Here is a 19,911-nt window from a genome sequence, read left to right as displayed (position 1 = left end):
GTTTTAATAGTTGCATGAGCTGCAGACAGTATATTTGAAATGCAATTACTTTCGCAAAATCTTCCACACAGTTTGCTGTAGTATTCCAACTGAGTGGCTTGTGTAGACCACTGATTTTTTGGAATACATACAAAACTTTCCCTCACCCTCTCCATGATCACATCTGGGATACTTTGTACTTTCCTGTATACAGAGATAACCAGTATCCCTAAATTGTTGATACCAATGAACAATGCTCTGTTTACATGGCTGCTCTTTTCCATAACTCCTCCAGAGTGCACATTCCATTGCTATAACAGATGAACATCTCCCATATTCCAAAACACAAAAATTTTTTCTTGCTTTGTTGACATTCTTTCAAGACACTGGACTTTTAACACCAATTGGTGAGCAAAATATAAATTTTAATTTACAGTTCCATTCATCCATCCATTATACTCATACAAGTAATACTTTGGCAAATTAAAAGCTTTGAAAATGACTGAATCATTTATAGTAGCCATGTATAAATTTCTCACATACAATCTCTGTTTATACGTATCTTCCATTGCCTTCAAACAGATCTTCTCAGTACATTCTGAATGATTCCTTTACTTATGATTCTGACATTATAGTACCCTTCTTTTATTATGCTTCATAGATCAACAAGCTTTATTATTAAAACTTGACTGTCACTGTTAGGCTAAAGCATTTTTAACTAATTTTTCATCAAAATCATCAAAGATAGTTAGATCCATAGCAAAAGTGTAAACAATTACTGCAATGTGTTCTTGAACCATTCTTGGAAACTATGTCAAGAGAAAACTAGAAATTATGAACTGTAGGTTCCCACTAGTGGCCTGTACACTATTAGTGTTATTAGCTGTGTGTTTCCTGATACACTATTATGTATTATTATCCAAAGAACTGTTCAACACAAAGCTGTCAGATCTTTAAATCCCGTGAACTAAGTCTGCATCTTGTATCTTGCCATTCATTTCATTTTGCTAGTACAGCTTTATCTCCTACATATATACAATATTGCATTCCACAAATCCAATGATACACAGTTTTCAACACTGCTTTATCAATAATCATGAGTAATGTTACAGTACCCTGTCTAATTTCCAATTGGGTGTTTTATGGAATATCTTCTCAGTAACTGAGTATTTTCATTACACATCTTGCTGCCATATTGTTTTAGGACTGATAAAGATCTTTCCTTGTTTGTTTCCCATCTGGATCTTTCTTTAGTGGTGAATTTTGGAGAAATCATACGAAATATGTGCAGTGCAAATCACAAAGAACCATGTCAACCATTATTTAGAAAACTTAAAATATTAACTCTACCTTCCTTATACATTATGAGATTATTATATTTTTGTACACCAGACATGAATTATTTGAGGGAAACCATTTTGTCCATTCACATGATACTAGAAACAAAGAAAATTTTATGCTCCGAACCAACCGACTCAGACTGTATGCCCAGGGACCTCAATACATGGGAACAAAAATTTGTAATAAATTAAAAGGGAACAAGTTGATGCAGATGAATTTAGGCTCACTTAAAAGCAAGCTATATGAGGTACTGACACTGAAGTGTTATTACTCAGTGGATGAATTCATGCAGAACAAACTGGAAATTTGAGCTGGATACAATGTGTTACACATTCCCAGAAATATCCTTTTAGTGTTATTATTTATTATAGTGCTCTTATTAATTACTGTAAAAATCATTGTAACTGTTTTACAAATTTTTGACATGTCTCCTGTACACAAGCCAAACGGAGTGCAAATGTACATCATGAGATGAATAAAATACAATTCACAATTCTCTTCTATGTTAAGTAATTTTTAATGCTAATGTATTCTTACTGCTGCATCATCTGTTTATGGAAAAGCCTTAATCTGTTTAGTCTCACGCAAGTTTCTACTGAGCCATTTGTTAATTTTTTTTTTTTTTTTTTTTTTTTTTTTTTTTTTTTTTTTTTTTTTTTTTTTTTTTTTCCATCTGGAGGATCTACATCTTTGATATGTATAATTTTATGTTTATTTTTTTACTTATTCCAAAACAATAATGGGCACTGTTTGAACTCTTTAATTAAATTTCTTTTTCGTCTTACACAGTTTGTGGCACACCCCAACATACAGCAATTATTGGCAGCCATCTGGTATGAAGGTGTCCCAGGATTTCGACGGAAATCCATCATGCAAAAGCTGCTCCAGATCACCAGCGTGGCTCTACTCTTTCCTTTCTACTGCATGCTCTACATGTTTGCACCCAACACAAACACTGGGAAGCTGATGAGGAAGCCCTTCATGAAATTTTTAATACATGCCTCAGCTTATCTGTTCTTTCTGTGTAAGTAAGGATTTAATGGGTCATTTAACTAAACGCAAAAATTTGTAATTTATTATCAGATACCCTGAAATTCAAAATTGTGGCTTTTTTGTTCTTTTGTATATTATCTTAAACATGATTTTGACAACAACATTTTTGTAGTGTGTTACATATTTTTGTCTCAGATGTGGTAATTATTATGACGAAATCAGAATGTAACAAACACTCTTCACAGATCATATTAAATTGTCAAACGTAATGATACAGTATTAAGAAACTTAATTTCTATAACAGTCTGCAGATGTTTTATTGTTTGTATAATACAAAGGCACATTCACTAGAGTGTAACAGGAACCAACCCAAGAGTTCATTCAAAGCCCTTTATTTAGTAACATGGAAAATAGTAATCTCCTCATATCAGCTCATAGCCAAAACTTAATTTGTATGACCTACATTTCTTAACAACTTATTTGGTCCTCACACAACAAAGAAATATCATCTCTTATGTTATTGCAGTGATCCTTATTCTGGTGTCCCAGAGAGCGGAGGTGCAAGTTATACAGTTATTTGGAACAGAAAGCATGAGAAGAGAACTGGAGGAGCAGCTACTGAAACAACGAGGCAATCCTCCAACTCTCTTAGAATGCTTTGTGCTTGTGTATGTTGCAGGTATGTGTTTTCAGTGCACATTTTTCTTGCAACACAATTCAGAAATCATGCTTCTTCACAAGTAGATGTTGCTCCTGCCTAGTGGCTGTACCATTTAGCTAGTTACATTCTGCATAGCTCATTATTAAACACTGTTTTTAAATGTGGCTAGCATTTGTAAATAAATATGAAACAATGAAAAACCCTTAAGTTTAACATTGCTACAAGTGCGGGTAAGCTACTACAAACAGCATAGTGAACGCATTATTGTGGCCAAGATAGGCACGAAGCCCACGCCTACTACAGTAGTACAAGTTTATATGCCAACTAGCTCTGCAGATGATGAAGAAATTGAAGAAACATATGATGAAATAAAAGAAATTATTCAGATAGTGAAGGGAGAAGGAAATTTAATAGTCATGGGTGACTGGAATTCGGTAGTAGGAAAAGGAAGAGAAGGAAACGTAGTAGGTGAATATGGATTGGGGTTAAGAAATGAAAGAGGAAGCCACCTGGTAGAATTTTGCACAGAGCACAAAATCATAGCTAACACTTGGTTCAAAAATCATAAAAGAAGATTGAATACATGGAAGAACCCTGGAGATACTGACAGCTTTCAGATAGATTATATAATGGTAAGACAGAGATTTAGGAACCAGGTTTTAAATTGTAAGACATTTCCAGGGGCAGATGTGGACTCTGACCACAATCTATTGGTTATGAACTGTAGATTAAAACTGAAGAAACTGCAAAAAGGTGGGAATTTAAGGAGATGGGACCTGGATAAACTGAAAGAACCAGAGATTGTACAGAGTCTGAGGGAGAGCATAAGGGAACAATTGACAGGAATGGGGGAAAGAAATACAGTAGAAGAAGAATGGGTAGCTCTGGGGGATGAAGTAGTGACGGCAGCAGAGTATCAAGTAGGTAAAAAGATGAAGGTTAGTAGAAATCCTTGGGTAACAGAGGAAATATTGAATTTAATTGATGAAAGGAGAAAATATAAAAATGCAGTAAATGAAGTAAGCAAAAAGGAATATAAACGTCTCAAAAATGAGATTGACAGGAAGTGCAAAATGGCTAAGCAGGGATGGCTAGAGGACAAATGTAAGGATGTGAGGCTTATATCACTAGGGGTAATATAGATACTGCTTACAGGAAAATTAAAGAGACCTTTGGAGAAAAGAGAACAACTTGTATGAATATCAAGAGCTCAGATGGAAACCCAGTTCTAAGCAAAGAAGGGAAAGCAGAAAGGTGGAAGGAGTATATAGAGGGTCTATACAAGGGCGATGTACTTGAGGACAATATTATGGAAATAGAAGAGGATGAAGATGAAGATGAAATGGGAGATATGATACTGCGTGAAGAGTTTGACAGAGCACTGAAAGACCTGAGTCGAAACAAGGCTCCGGGAGTAGACAACATTCCATTAGAACTACTGATGGCCGACCTCAGGGAAGATCAGTTTGGATTCCATAGAAATATTGGAACACGTGAGGCAATACTGACCCTACGACGTATCTTAGAAGCTAGATTAACGAAAGGCAAACCTACGTTTCTAGCATTTGTAGACTTAGAGAAAGCTTTTCACAATGTTGACTGGAATACTCTCTTTCAAATTCTGAAGGTGGCAGGGATAAAATACAGGGAGCGAAGGGCTATTCACAATTTGTACAGAAACTAGATGGCATTTATAAGAGTCGAGGGACATGAAAGGGAAGCCGTGGTTGGGAAGGGAGTGAGACAGGGTTGTAGCCTCTCCCCGATGTTATCCAATCTGTACATTGAGCAAGCAGTGAAGGAAACAAAAGAAAAGTTCGGAGTAGGTATTAAAATCCATGGAGAAGAAATAAAAACTTTGAGGTTCGCCGATGACATTGTAATTCTGTCAGAGACAGCAAAGGACCTGGAAGAGCAGTTGAACGGAATGGACAGTATCTTGAAAGGAGGATATAAGATGAACATCAACAAAAGCAAAACGAGGATAATGGAATGTAGTCAAATTAAGTCGGGTGATGCTGAGGGAATTAGATTAGGAAATGAGACACTTAAAGTAGTAAAGGAGTTTTGCTATTTGGGGAGCAAAATAACTGATGATGGTCGAAGTAGAGAGAATATAAAATGTAGACTGGCAATGGCAAGGAAAGCATTTCTGAAGAAGAGAAATTTGTTAATATCGAGTATAGATTTAAATGTCAGGAAGTCGTTTCTGAAAGTATTTGTATGGAGTGTAGCCATGTATGGAAGTGAAACATTGACAATAACTAGTTTGGACAAGAAGAGAATAGAAGCTTTTGAAATGTGGTGTTACAGAAGAAGGCTGAAGATTAGATGGGTAGATCATACAACTAATGAGGAGCTACTGAATAGGATTGGGGAGAAGAGAAGTTTGTGGCACAACTTGACTAGAAGAAGGGATCGGTTGGTAGGACATGTTCTGAGGCATGAAGGGGTCACCAATTTAGTATTGGAGGACAGCATGGAGGGTAAAAATCGTAGAGGGAGACCAAGAGATGAATACACTAAACAGATTCAGAAGGATGTAGGTTGCAGTAGGTACTGGGAGATGAAGAACCTTGCACAGGATAGAGTAGCATGGAGGGCTGCATCATACCAGTCTCTGGACTTAAGACCACAACAACAACAACAACAACAACAAGTACATTATTCGTTTACACTAAGTTTGCTACAAGTTTCTAAATATAGAATTATCTATTAAATAGAGGAAGTCTGCAAAAGGAAACTTCTCTTAAAATGTCACTGGAGTTAACTGCATTATGTGGAAAATATTTTGCACTAATAGAAAAGTGAATGAAAATATTTATCAATCCCAGTTTATTATTTAGGTAGCAAAAAGAATTTCCTGTGAGTAAATGAAAGGAAGGAAATGAAAATATAGCAAAGTGAAATCATAAGCCAGGCTGTTGTTTATTTATTTATTTTTTTGTTTAACCCGATTGCATTAGGATCTTCAGCCCCTCTCTTAAATAAGATCAGGATTTCACACTTGCAATATTTATTTACATCATTGTTAACTAAGAAATAACAACAACTTTAATATGACAAACAGTAATAGAATTGTATTTACAGAATTATATATGACGTGAATGCATCTAGAATTAATGTGATTAAATAATACTGACTAGAACTAATACAGTTAATACTAGCAGTACTTCTATTTCTGCTACTGCCACTGATAACAATATTAATAATAATAATAATAATAATAATAATAATAATAATAATAATGATAGTGGCAGCTGCAAACTTATTTATACATGGAATAAGATGATACTTCCTGACACAGCAAGTTCTGAAGAGGGAAATTTACGTAGACTGCAACAGCTAAGAGCATAGGGACATGAGGAAGATCTGGTTAGAAAGAAGACTGTAATAGGGTAATGAGTATGTACAGGAAGTAAAGGCATACATTATACTTGCTTCAGTAGGTATGCCATTAACTGTCTTTCAGCCTGTTCTCTGACATAATGAGGTAGGAGGGTCATTCCAAAGTCAGGTTCTGGCTACCAAAAAGAACTTCACAAAACCAACTGAGTGGTGAGAGTGGGATAGAAATGAATTTGCTCTGAAAGGAATGAGTGTTTTGTTATGTTGTTAAGACAAGAGCATTAAGATTGAGGAGGGATATGAGTTACAGTGTACTTTGATAAGACAGAAGAGGAGACAGGGTATGGCTGGAAGTATAAGCATTTGTACATTTCACAGGTCTAAAGAGAAGAAATTTTCATATTCCTGTAGGGCATGAAGACATGTTGATGCCTTCTTGTATGTTGCTCACAGAGCATCCCTCTAACCAACAGGTTCAAGGTGATGTCTTCCACTGAAACTAAAAGTGAGCCATTGGATCTCACTTCACCGTTTGGTAAATCTGCTTTGCCCAGTGTCATGAGGAGGCAAATGAGGAGTCTATTAATTGTCAGCTGTTCAAACATATGATGAATAATGGTACCCTTAGGGAAGTCACAGCAAGGGACATGAAGGAACATTAGGTACATTCAGTGTTTATACTTGGGGCTTCATCCAACATGTTGAAGAAGCTATCTGACCACCACTGGGGGGAACAATGTGTAACCAACTACAGACTGTAGTGCATATTGGAACAAATCATGTCTGTCACCTGGGTTATAAGGTCATACCTGGATCATTCCAGCAACTTGCAGAGAAGATTGAGAAGACATGATGTGTCTATGAAGCTCATAATTTGCAGCATTGTTCCCAGAACTGACAGTGACCCATGGTTCTGTGTCAACTAATAGGATTGAACCAGAACCTTCAAACATTCTATAATAACCTAGGTTGCGACTTCCTAAACTTGCACCATAGAGTTGGGAACTGTAGGGTCCCCCTGAAGGGGTAAGATGTGCACTACATGTCACAGATTGCTACCTAGGTAGCTGACTGTGTGTGGGGTGTACAGAAAGGTGTTTTAGATTAGGTGACTCCCCATCCAGTCCAGGTAACAACAGCTGTAGGAGATCCAGAAATATCAGTTCTAGATCCAAAAAAATGCCTGCCACAGGTGAGAGCATTAAAATCCTTGTAATTACTGCCAAAATATTCGCAACAAAGTTCCAGACTTTGAATGGATGCTGAAAACTGTGAAGCTCACAAAATACTAGGAACAAAGCTGGTTGAAACCTGAAATTGATATCACTGAGACTTTAGGGGAAAATTGAAGTGTATATCAAAACAACAGGCTAGGCAATGCAGGTGGTATATTTGCCACAGTAGACAAATCGACTGAGAAAGAAATTGAAGCTGCATGTGAGATTGTTTGGACAAGTAGTGGTCATAAAACTGTAACTGGATCTCTAGGATCTGCACAGGGTGACAATACCGCTTAATCACATAGTCGGCACGGATACTCACCACAACAACTGGCAGCCTCCTCTGCCACCATGACAGGAAATGACAAACACAGACTTCTTCATTTGGGTCTTATATGTATGCACAAAACACTCCAACTTTCAGTTAAAAGGCAGGTGAAACAAAGCAGTAGTCAGATGCTGTATACCATTGCAAATGCAAAAGTCTTCAAAATCCCATGACACAAACTGCCAACTGTTGTCAAATGCCAGTGTCCTGGGGGTCCCTCAAGAGCAAAAATAACCAACAATGTGCGAACCATATTTTTAACTCCAAAAATAATAGCTAAATGCTCCTTTTCCATGTGTCAATATCCATGCTGCACAGTGGAAAGCTGATGCATAAACAAAGGGCTGTTTCGTGCCATCCAAGTTCTGATGGGACAGGATGGCACCAATGGAATACTGGGACATGTAATAAACCAGGGTTATCTGTTTACCCAGCATAAAGGAGTAGCCAAAGAAATACAAAAAGTTCTGTTATCCAACAATGCAGTCAAAAGGAAAAATGAAGACATGTTTTCCAAACTTAAGAAACATTACAACCACAAGAGTACACTTATTTTGCTCTTCAATTAGACGAAAGTACAGATGTCATGAATATAGCACAGTTACTCGGTTTTATAAGTTTTGATTAGGATGAAGATACAAGGCAAAATGCTTGAGTCAAACACTACTGCAGAAAACATTTTCAGTATGATTGACCTTTATTTGTTAACTGTGTGTACTCCTTGGAAAAAATGTGTTGGTGTTTGTACAAATTGAGACAAGCCAACATATTCACTTAACAGGGCAGACAGCAAAGATGAAGAAAGTTGCATCTGACACACACTGCATAATACATCAAGAATCACTGGCTCAGGATAGGAAGAATTTTTTCGCTGATGATCAGTGGTTATCAAGGTTGCCCTATTTAGCTGATATCTTTGGGAGGCTTCACATTTTGAATATTGTACCCTTGGTTGCTCTAGTGACCTACAAAAAATTTCTGCTAGAAGGGGAGTTAGTTCTTTGGCATAATCTCTGTAAAATCTTACATGTATCTCATCTGCTCCTGTTGCCTTTCCACTACTAAGTGATTGTAGTTGCTTGTGCACAGTTACCTACAGTTACCTATCTTGATATCTGCCATTTCAAAGTTTGTATGATGATTGTAAGAAGGGACCACATTATGATCTATCTTCTGTGGTGAAACAATTTCAAAAGACCAAATGCAATATTCAGCCTTCTCTCTGTCATCTTCCGTTTTGTTGCCAGTATGGTCACTGAATGATTGAATACTTCATTTTGATCCACTTACTGATTTTTACACAGGCTCAAAATCTCTTAGGGTTTTTAGACAGGTTGCTCAGCAAAACTTTTCTTTCAGAATCACTGAAGATTGCTCTCCTTAGACATATTTTTTCCTCATTCAGTGTTTGTTTGTCAGCTAGGTTTTGACTTCTTTTGAATCTGTGATGCTCTCTTTGTTTATATAGCAGTTTTCTAACACAGCTGTTAAACAATGCTAGGGCTCTCAATTTCTTAAGACCTTGCTCAGAACAGGCATACTGAATGATGCTTCACAATTTTTTTCATTTTTGGTACACATCTTCACCCTCAGAAATCAATATTTGATGCTGACTACTCAGATTCTCAGCAATTTGTATTCTATCATTCTTGTTAAGCAAAATTGTTGTCCTTCCTTTCTTAACATTCCTCGTAATACCTGTAGTCAAATATGCTACTGCAGGCTTATAATCACTGATACCATCCTTGACATTAAATGATTCAAAAAGTTCAGGTCTTATAAATTATAGAGTGCAGCAATCTGTCATCTTTTTTTAGATTTTATTACGCAAATCCAGATTTTGGCTAGTGGCTAGCCATTCTCAATGCACTATTTTCTATTCTCGATGCTTGTAAGTCCCTGGAATGAGATTTTCACTCTGCAGCAGCGTGTGCACTAAAATGAAATGTCCTGGAAGATTAAAAATGTGTGCTGGACCGAGGCTCAAACTCGGGACCTTTGCCTTTCGTGGGCAAGTGCTCTACCAACTGAGCTACCGAAGCACAGCTCACGACCTCTCCTCACAGCTTTACTTCTGCCAGTACCTCATCTCCTACCTTCCAAACTTTACAGAAGCTCTCCTGCAAACCTGCAGAAATAGCACTCCTGAAAGAAAGGATATTGCAGAGACATGGCTTAGCCACAGCCTGGGGGATGTTTCCAGAATGAGATTTTCACTCTGCACAGCAGAGTGTGTGCTGAAATGAAACTTCCTGGCAGATTCTTTCAGGAGTGCTAGTTCTGCAGGGCTACAGGAGAGCTTCTGTAAAGTTTGGAAGGTAGGAGATGAGGTACTGGCAGAACTAAAGCTGTGAGGATGGGGCGTGAGTCATACTTGGGTAGCTCAGTTGGTAGAGCACTAGCCCACGAAAGGCAAAGGTCCCGAGTTCGAGTCTTGGTCCGGCACACAGTTTTAATCTGCCACAAAGTTTCATGTAAGTCCCTGTTGTTTGGGCACCAGTCACATTTCTTTGAATTGAGGGAGCAACAGGGACTTACATGCAGCGAGAATAGAAAATAGTGCATTGAGATTGGCTAGCCACTTGCCAAAATCTGGATTTGTGTAATAAAATCTAAAAAAGGATGATTGATTGCTACACTCTATAATTTATAAGCCACATAACAGTCGCTGAGTGCACCCACTTTCAGAATGGAAGGCAACCTGAAGTTCATGTCTCTTTGTTGCTAGGAGACCTAAGAAGTTACCTTCACCAGTTGATCTTCTATCTGCTGTAAGTAATTTTCAGATAATATGTTGAGAACAATGTCACTTGAATCACTGTCTCTGGTACCAGTTCTGATCGCATGACTCTCCTATACCTGGCAAGTTGAAGTCACCCCTATCATAATAGCATGGTCAGGAAACTCATTCACAAAATTCTGCAAGTTCTCTCTGAAGTGCTCTGCCACTACAGGTTTTGACAAAGACAGTCTATAAAAGCTTCCAATTACTATAGGAGAAAGAAAACTGGCGTTCTACAGATCGGAGCATGGAATGTCAGATCCTTTAATCGGGCAGGTAGGTTAGAAAATTTAAAAAGGGAAATGGACAGGTTAAAGTTAGATATAGTGGGAATTAGTGAAGTTCGGTGGCAGGAGGAACAAGACTTTTGGTCAGGTGATTACAGGGTTATAAATACAAAATCAAATAGGGGTAATGCAGGAGTAGATTTAATAATGAATAAAAAAATAGGAGTGCGCGTTAGCTACCACAAACAGCATAGTGAACGCATTATTGTGGCCAAGATAGACACAAAGCCCATGCCTACTACAGTAGTACAAGTTTATATGCCAACTAGCTCTGCAGATGATGAAGAAATAGATGAAATGTATGACGAGATAAAAGAAATTATTCAGGTAGTGAAGGGTGAAGAAAATTTAATAGTCATGGGTGACTGGAATTCGTCAGTAGGAAAAGGGAGAGAAGGAAACATAGTAGGTGAATATGGACTGGGGGGAAGAAATGAAAGAGGAAGCCGCCTTGTAGAATTTTGCACAGAGCATAAGTTAATCATAGCTAACACTTGGTTCAAGAATCATAAAAGAAGGTTGTATACCTGGAAGAATCCTGGAGATACTAAAAGGTATCAGATAGATTATATAATGGTAAGACAGAGATTTAGGAACCAGGTTTTAAATTGTAAGACATTTCCAGGGGCAGATGTGGATTCTGACCACAATCTATTGGTTATGAACTGCAGATTGAAACTGAAGAAACTGCAAAAAGGTGGGAATTTAAGGAGATGGGACCTGGATAAACTGAAAGAACCAGAGGTTGTAGAGAGTTTCAGGGAGAGCATAAGGGAACAATTGACGGGAATGGGGGAAAGAAATACAGTAGAAGAAGAACGGGTAGCTCTGAGGGATGAAGTAGTGAAGGCATCAGACGATCAAGTAGGTAAAAAGACGAGGGCTAATAGAAATCCTTGGGTAACAGAAGAAATATTGAATTTAATTGATGAAAGGAGAAAATATAAAAATGTAGTAAATGAAGCAGGCAAAAAGGAATACAAACATCTCAAAAATGAGATCGACAGGAAGTGCAAAATGGCTAAGCAGGGATGGCTAGAGGACAAATGTAAGGATGTAGAGGCTTGTCTCACTAGGGGTAAGATAGATACTGCCTACAGGAAAATTAAAGAGACGTTTGGAGAGAAGAGAACCTCTTGTATGAATATCAAGGGCTCAGATGGAAACCCAGTTCTAAGCAAAGAAGGGAAAGCAGAAAGGTGGAAGGAGTATATAGAGGGACTATACAAGGGCGATGTACTTGAGGACAATATTATGGAAATGGAAGAGGATTTAGATGAAGATGAAATGGGAGATATGATTCTGCGTGAAGAGTTTGACAGAGCACTGAAAGACCTAAGTCGAAACAAGGCCCCGGGAGTAGACAACATTCCATTAGAACTACTGATGGCCTTGGGAGAGCCAGTCCTGACAAAACTCTACCATCTGGTGAGCAAGATGTATGAGACAGGCGAAATACCCTCAGACTTCAAGAAGAATATAATAATTCCAATCCTAAAGAAAGCAGGTGCTGATAGATGTGAAAATTACTGAACTATCAGTTTAATACGTCACAGCTGCAAAATACTAACGCGAATTCTTTACAGACGAATTGAACAACTGATAGAAGCGGACCTCGGGGAAGATCAGTTTGGATTCCGTAGAAATGTTGGAACACGTGAGGCAATACTAACCTTACGGCTTATCTTAGAAGAAAGATTAAGGAAAGGCAAACCTATGTTTCTAGCAATTGTAGACATAGAGAAAGCTTTTGACAATGTTAACTGGAATACTCTCTTTCAAATTCTGAAGGTGGCAGGGGTAAAATACAGGGAGAGAAAGGCTATTTACAATTTGCACAGAAACCAGATGGCAGTTATAAGAGTCGAGGGGCATGAAAGGGAAGCAGTGGTTGGGAAAGGAGTGAGACAGGGTTGTAGCCTCTCCCCGATACTATTCAATATGTATATTGAGCAGGCAGTAAAGGAAACAAAAGGAAAATTCGGAGTAGGTATTAAAATTCATGGAGAAGAAGTAAAAAGTTTGAGGTTCGCCGATGACATTATAATTCTGTCAGAGACAGCAAAGGACTTGGAAGAGCAGTTGAACAGAATGGACAGTGTCTTGAAAGGAGGGTATAAGATGAACATCAACAAAAGCAAAACGAGGATAATGGAATGTAGTCAAATTAAATCAGGTGATGCTGAGGGAATTAGATTAGGAAATGAGACACTTAAAGTAGTAAAGGAGTTTTGCTATTTAGGGAGTAAAATAACTGATGATGGTCGAAGTAGAGAGGATATAAAATGTACACTGGCAATGGCAAGGAAAGCGTTTCTGAAGAAGAGAAATTTGTTAACATCAAGTATAGATTTAAGTGTCAGGAAGTCGTTTCTGAAAGTATTTGTATGGAGTGTAGCCATGTATGGAAGTGAAACATGGACGATAACTAGTTTGGACAAGAAGAGAATAGAAGCTTTCGAAATGTGGTGGTACAGAAGAATGCTGAAGATAAGGTGGGTAGATCACGTAACTAATGAGGAGGTATTGAATAGGATTGGGGAGAAGAGAAGTTTGTGGCACAACTTGACTAGAAGAAGGGATCGGTTGGTAGGAAATGTTTTGAGGCATCAAGGAATCACAAATTTAGCATTGGAGGGCACCGTGGAGGGTAAAAATCGTAGAGGGAGACCAAGAGATGAATACACTAAGCAGATTCAGAAGGATGTAGGTTGCAGTAAGTACTGGGAGATGAAGAAGCTTGCACAGGATAGAGTAGCATGGAGAGCTGCATCAAACCAGTCTCAGGACTGAAGACCACAACAACAACATTACTATATTTACCCACCTTTGTTGTTTAACTTCATCGAGATACAAATCACATTTTGAATACATGATAATTAGGTACTATTGCATTTTTTACTGCAATAAACTGGCATCTAACGTACCCTTACAAGAAGTATTTTGGCCTGCGTTTATGATTTCGTTGCTATTTACTTATGGTTTCAACCAGCTTTCTGTTCCTAATACCCTCTGGGTATTTTTACCTTTCATAACTGATACTAATTATGGGACCCTTCCGTGGATGCTCCTGCACTTTGCTAGTATCATATTAACATTTTCTATTTTTGAGCTGCGAGGACTAGCATTGTTGGAGAATAATTTGGCTGATGTACCTTCAATTTCAAAATGATTACTGGAAAATCTCATATAAAGATGTGAAACAAATACTAACAAAGAGATAGAGGGGCTGGCCACTACTTACCTCAGCTCAGTACAGCCGATAGATACACAAAATAGAACAGAAAACTTATGTATCATAGCTTTCGGAACTTTGTTCCTTCATCAGGGAGGAGAGAGGGGAAAAAAAGGGGAGGAAGGAAAAGTGGATTCAGTTACTCACAACCCAGGTTATGAAGCAACATGGGAAAGGTAAACAGGGAGGGTAGCAAAGATGGAGGCATGGATGTCAGAGGGAAGCCAAAGATATTCTACTGTAAGTACTGTGCCAGCTTCAAACCAAAGAGGATGCATACAGAAGTAAAGAGGTATATAGTATAAAGATAAACACAACTGCGTAGGATGAAAAGATGCGTGAATGGCTAAGGAGGAAAGGGAAAGAGGAGAAACTGAAGAGTAAATGGGAGTGAGGTTGGTTAATGTAGGTTCAGTCCAGGGGGATGGTGGGATGAAAGGATGTGTTGGTGTGCAAGTTCCCATCTCCGCAGTTCTGAGGGACTGGTGTTGGGTGGGAGAAGCCAAATGGCACGTACGGTGTAGCAAGTTCCTAGGTCCCTAGAATTAAGCTGTAGGGCATGCTCTGCTACTGGGTATTGGACATCTCCTATGCGGACAGTTCGTCTGTGCCCATTCATGGGCTCAGCCAGTTTAGTTGTCATCATACCAATGTAAAAGGCTGTGCAGTGCAGGCATGTCAGCTGATAAATGACATGTGTCGTTTCACTTGTAGCCCTGCCTTGAATTGTGTATGTTTTACCAGTAGCGGGACTGGAGTAGGTGGTTGTGGGGGGATGCATGGGGCAGGTTTTGCACCAGGGTCAGTTACAGGGGTAGGAACCACTGGGTAGAGAAGGTGGTCTGGGAATATTGTATGGTTTGACAAGGATGTTACGGAGATTAGGGGGGTGACGAAAGGCAACTCTGGGTGGTTTAGGGAGAATATTGTAAAGGAATGATCTCATTTCAGGGCTTGACTCGAGAAAGTCATATCCCTGGCGGAGTAATTTGTTGATGTATTCAAGTCCAGGATAACACTTGGTAACAAGGGGGATGCTTCTGTGTGGTCTGAGGGTAGGAACATTGTTGTGGGATGGGGAGGAATGTATTGCTCGGGAGATCTGTTTGTGGACAAGGTCTTCAGGATAGTTGTGGGAGAGGGAAGCACTGGTCAGGTTATTGGTGTAATTGTTGAGGGATTCGTCGCTGGAGCAGATAAGTTTGCCATGAATACCTAGGCTGTACGGAAGGGAGCATTTGATGTGGAATGGATGGCAGCTATCAAGGTAAAGGTATTGTTGTTTATTTGTGGGTTTGATGTGGACAGAGGTGTGGATGTAGGCTTCAACAAGATGAAGGTCAACATCCAGGAAGGTGGCTTGGGTTTTGGAGAAGGACCAGGTGAAATTCTGATTCAAAAAGTAGTTGAGATTATGGAGGAAATTACGAAGTGTTTCTTCACCAAGCAGCTGTTGGGTCTTCAGGAAAACCTCTTCCATGCGGCCCATGAAGAGGTTGGCATAGGACGGAGCCATCCTGGTTCCCATGGCCGTTCCCCTGATTTGTTTGTAGGTCTGGCCTTCAAAAGTGAAGTAATTATGGGTGAGGATGAAGTTCGTAAGTGTGATAAGGAACAAGGTTTTTGGAAGATCTTCGGGTGGGTGTTGGGAGAGGTAGTGTTCAAGGGCAGAGAGACCATGGGTATGTGGGATGTTTGTGTAAAGGGATGTAGCATCTATGGTGACAAGAAAGGTTTCAGGTGGATGGGGAGTGGGAATGGATTTGAGGCATTCTAGGAAGTGGTTTGTGTCTTTGATATACGATGGGAGTCTGCGGGTGATAGGTTCGAGGTGTTGGTCTACCAGAGCTATGTTATGTTGGGGCTTTGAAGCCTGCCACAATGGGTTGGCCAGGATGGTTCTCTTTGTGGGTTTTGGGTAATAGGTAGAAGGTAGGGGTACGTAGCTCAGGTGGAGTGAGTAGGTCTATGGAAGCTGTCGTGAGGCCTTGTGAGGGACCTTGGATTTTTAGGATTTTCTGCAGCTCAGTCTGGATGGAGGGAATGGGATCCTGGGTAACAGCTTTGTAGGTTGAGGTGTCCGAGAGTTGACGCAGTCCTTCTGCCACATACGGGATTCAGCTGGGGTGATGTTGGGGATTCTCGGGATGTTCTTCAAGAAGGACTGGGAGGCAACACTGGATGTGAGGAATTCCTGAAATGTCTGCAAGGGATGGTTTTCGGGGAGGGGAGGAGGATCCCTTTGAGAAGGTGCTCATAACTGTTCTAGACAGGGTTCAACACTGGGTCTAGTATCATACATATCAAAAGGTATTTACTTTTTGAAGATTTGTTTATGATATGTATCCCCAGGTAATCCATAGACTGCAAATGGCAATGTTGAATTAACAGAACTACTTCTATTTGCATGTGTCTTTCAATGCACATAGCAGTCCAAAATTGCTAAAAGAGAAATGCAAAGCCATAGACATAAATATGAATGGAGGAAAGGCATGTGCCACACATTGGAGGAAAAAAAGACCCTTTGGAGAAAGGGGGAGCAACTCTATGAATAACAAGACTTATATGGGAAGTGAATACTAAGTAAAAAAGGAAAAACTGAAAGGCAGAAGGCATATGCAGAAGGAATGCATAAAGGAGACAAGTTTGAAGACAATTTTATGGAAAGGGATGAGGAAGTGAATGAAGATAATATGTGGAATGCAATATTGTGAGGGGAATTTAACAGAGAATTGAAAGATGCACTTGATACAAGGCACGTAGAGTAAAACATTTGCTCAGAATTGAAGGGGTCAAGAGCAAGATGTGCTAACCTGCTACAGCATATTTTGAGTTACTGTATGTTGTTTATTTAGTTAAGCTCAAAGCCAAGTAAGGTAAGACAGAAAAGTTATATAGTGGACAATGGTTGCTAATGATACTATACTAATGGAACTACCAGATTACATGTATTTGGTATACTTCAATGGGGTAGGAGTGAGAGGACAGTGTGGTTAGACTAGTCTTTACTAAGCTGTGGATAAGCACTTTCTGCTGCTCTGATGACTCCTTCAATTACTAGTATTCTAAAGATAAACAACTGTGACAAAACCATTCTGGCTGTTCTGAATAGGTGTGGGTATTACTCATCAATCAGTTCTAAAAGTTATTGTTACAAAATACTAACACAAATTATCCACATAAAAATGAAATGACCGGTAAAGGCTGATCTGGGGGAATATTCATTTTGGGTTCTAGTGCCGAGTAAAACTGTGATGGATGGGAAAAACCCACCATGGTACAACAACAAAGTTAGGAAACTATTGCAAAAGCAAAGAGAGCTTCACTCTAAGTTTAAACGCAGCCAAAACCTCTCAGACAAACAGAAGCTAAACGATGTCAAAGTTAGCGTAAGGAGGGCTATGCATGAAGCGTTCAGTGAATTCGAAAGTAAAATTCTATGTACCGACTTGACAGAAAATCCTAGGAAGTTCTGGTCTTACGTTAAATCAGTAAGTGGCTCGAAACAGCATATCCAGACACTCCGGGATGATGATGGCATTGAAACAGAGGATGACACGTGTAAAGCTGAAATACTAAACACCTTTTTCCTAAGCTGTTTCACAGAGGAAGACTGCACTGCAGTTCCTTCTCTAAATCCTCGCACAAACGAAAAAATGGCTGACATCGAAATAAGTGTCCAAGGAATAGAAAAGCAACTGGAATCACTCAACAGACGAAAGTCCATTGGACCTGACGGGATTCGATTCTACACAGAGTACGCGAAAGAACTTGCCCCCCTTCTAACAGCCGTGTACCGCAAGTCTCTAGAGGAACGGAAGGTTCCAAATGATTAGAAAAGAGCACAGGTAGTCCCAGTCTTCAAGAAGGGTCGTCGAGCAGATGCGCAAAACTATAGTCCTATATCTCTGACGTCGATCTGTTGTAGAATTTTAGAACATGTTTTTTGGTCGCGTATCATGTCGTTTTTGGAAACCCAGAATCTACTATGTAGGAGTCAACATGGATTCTGGAAGCAGCGATCATGTGAGACCCAACTCGCTTTATTTGTTCATGAGACCAAGAAAATATTAGATACAGGCTCCCAGGTAGATGCTATTTTCCTTGACTTGCGGAAGGCGTTCAATACAGTTCCGCACTGTCGCCTGATTAACAAAGTAAGAGCCTACGGAATATCAGACCAGCTGTCTGACTGGATTGAAGAGTTTTTAGCAAACAGAACACAGCATGTTGTTATTAATGGAGAGACATCTACAGACGTTAAAGTAACCTCTGGCGTGCCACAGATGAGTGTTATGGGATCACTGCTTTTCACAATATATATAAATGACCTAGTAGCTAGTGTCGGAAGTTCCATGCGGCTTTTCACGGATGATGCTGTAGTATACAGAGAAGTTGCAGCATTAAAAAATTGTAGCGAAATGCAGGAAGATCTGCAGCGGATAGGCACTTGGTGCAGGGGGTGGCAACTGACCCTTAACATAGGCAAATGTAATGTATTGCAAATACATAGAAAGAAGGATACTTTATTGTATGACTATATGATAGTGGAACAAACACTGGTAGCAGTTACTTTTGCAAAATATCTGGGAGTATGCGTGCCGAATGATTTGAAGTGGAATGATCATATAAAATTAATTGTTGGTAAGGCAGGTACCAGGTTGAGATTCATTGTGAGAGTCCTTAGAAAATGTAGTCCATCAACAAAGGAGGTGGCTTACAAAACACTTGTTCGACCTATACTTGAGTATTGCTCATCAGTGTGGGATCCGTACCAGATCGGGTTGACGGAGGAGATAGAGAAGATCCAAAGAAGAGTGGCACGTTTCGTCACAGGGTTATTTGGTAACCGCGATAGCGTTATGGAGATGTTTAGTAAACTCAAGTGGCAGACTCTGCATGAGAGGCGCTCTGCATCGCGGTGTAGCTTGCTCGCCAGGTTTCGAGAGGGTGCGTTTCTGGATGAGGTATAGAATATATTGCTTCCCCCTACTTATACCTCCCGAGGAGATCACGAATGTAAAATTAGAGAGATTCAAGCGCACACAGAGGCTTTCAGACAGTCGTTCTTCCCGCGAACCATACGCGACTGGAACAGAAAAAACAGTGGCACGTAAAGTGCCCTCCTCCACACACCGTTGGGTGGCTTGCAGAGTACAAATGTAGATGTAGATGTAGAAACAGTACATTATTACACCTGCACAACCACTACCAATGCATATGTCAATGCATGCGTTCATTTGAGTGGTGTGCTGTTCAGCTGCTCCGGATCCCCACAAGATACCAGCAAGTGGCCCCTGATGGGCAAATGCTTCATACATAGCAATGTACCAGCTCCATCTGGCACTATTGTGCATGTTCTCTGTACTGCATTGTACTTATGCTGTCATGGTGACTTATAAATAGTTGGTTTTGTAAACTATGTCTTTTATTGTGTTCAGGGTTAGAACAAGAATACATATGTTTCATTTGTAAGGATGGATATTTCCTGGAATACTTGCTACAACCATTAACAAATACAGACTGTTACTTAACTATAACAAAACACAGTGCATACAGTTTCTGATACAGGATTCTTGTGAAAGCAAATTGTTGTTATCACAGGTCAACTAAATTTTAAACTCTTAGATCTGCAGAGATATGAAAACATTTCTTGGTCATATCACATTTAGGATCTTGTTCATAAAGCGAATGTCACTATCCTCACTGTAAGAATAATCTCTGACATTGAAATGCA

General features: G+C 39.4%; 1 protein-coding gene across 1 annotated transcript in view; it reads left to right on the top strand.

Moving 5' to 3' along the window:
* LOC126412209 (transient-receptor-potential-like protein) overlaps positions 1–19,911 on the top strand; it is a 219,084-nt gene that overhangs the window by 76,264 nt on the left and 122,909 nt on the right. Inside the window, exons 8-9 of the mRNA XM_050081692.1 lie at positions 2,110–2,344; positions 2,840–2,992. Coding sequence (XP_049937649.1) covers positions 2,110–2,344; positions 2,840–2,992 — 388 coding nt within the window. The remainder of the gene's footprint in view (positions 1–2,109; positions 2,345–2,839; positions 2,993–19,911) is intronic.

Source organism: Schistocerca serialis, chromosome 7, assembly GCF_023864345.2.
Source record: "Schistocerca serialis cubense isolate TAMUIC-IGC-003099 chromosome 7, iqSchSeri2.2, whole genome shotgun sequence".
NCBI lineage: Eukaryota > Metazoa > Arthropoda > Insecta > Orthoptera > Acrididae > Schistocerca > Schistocerca serialis.
Note: the sequence above shows the minus strand (reverse complement) of the source record. Positions and strands in the feature narration are given on the sequence as shown.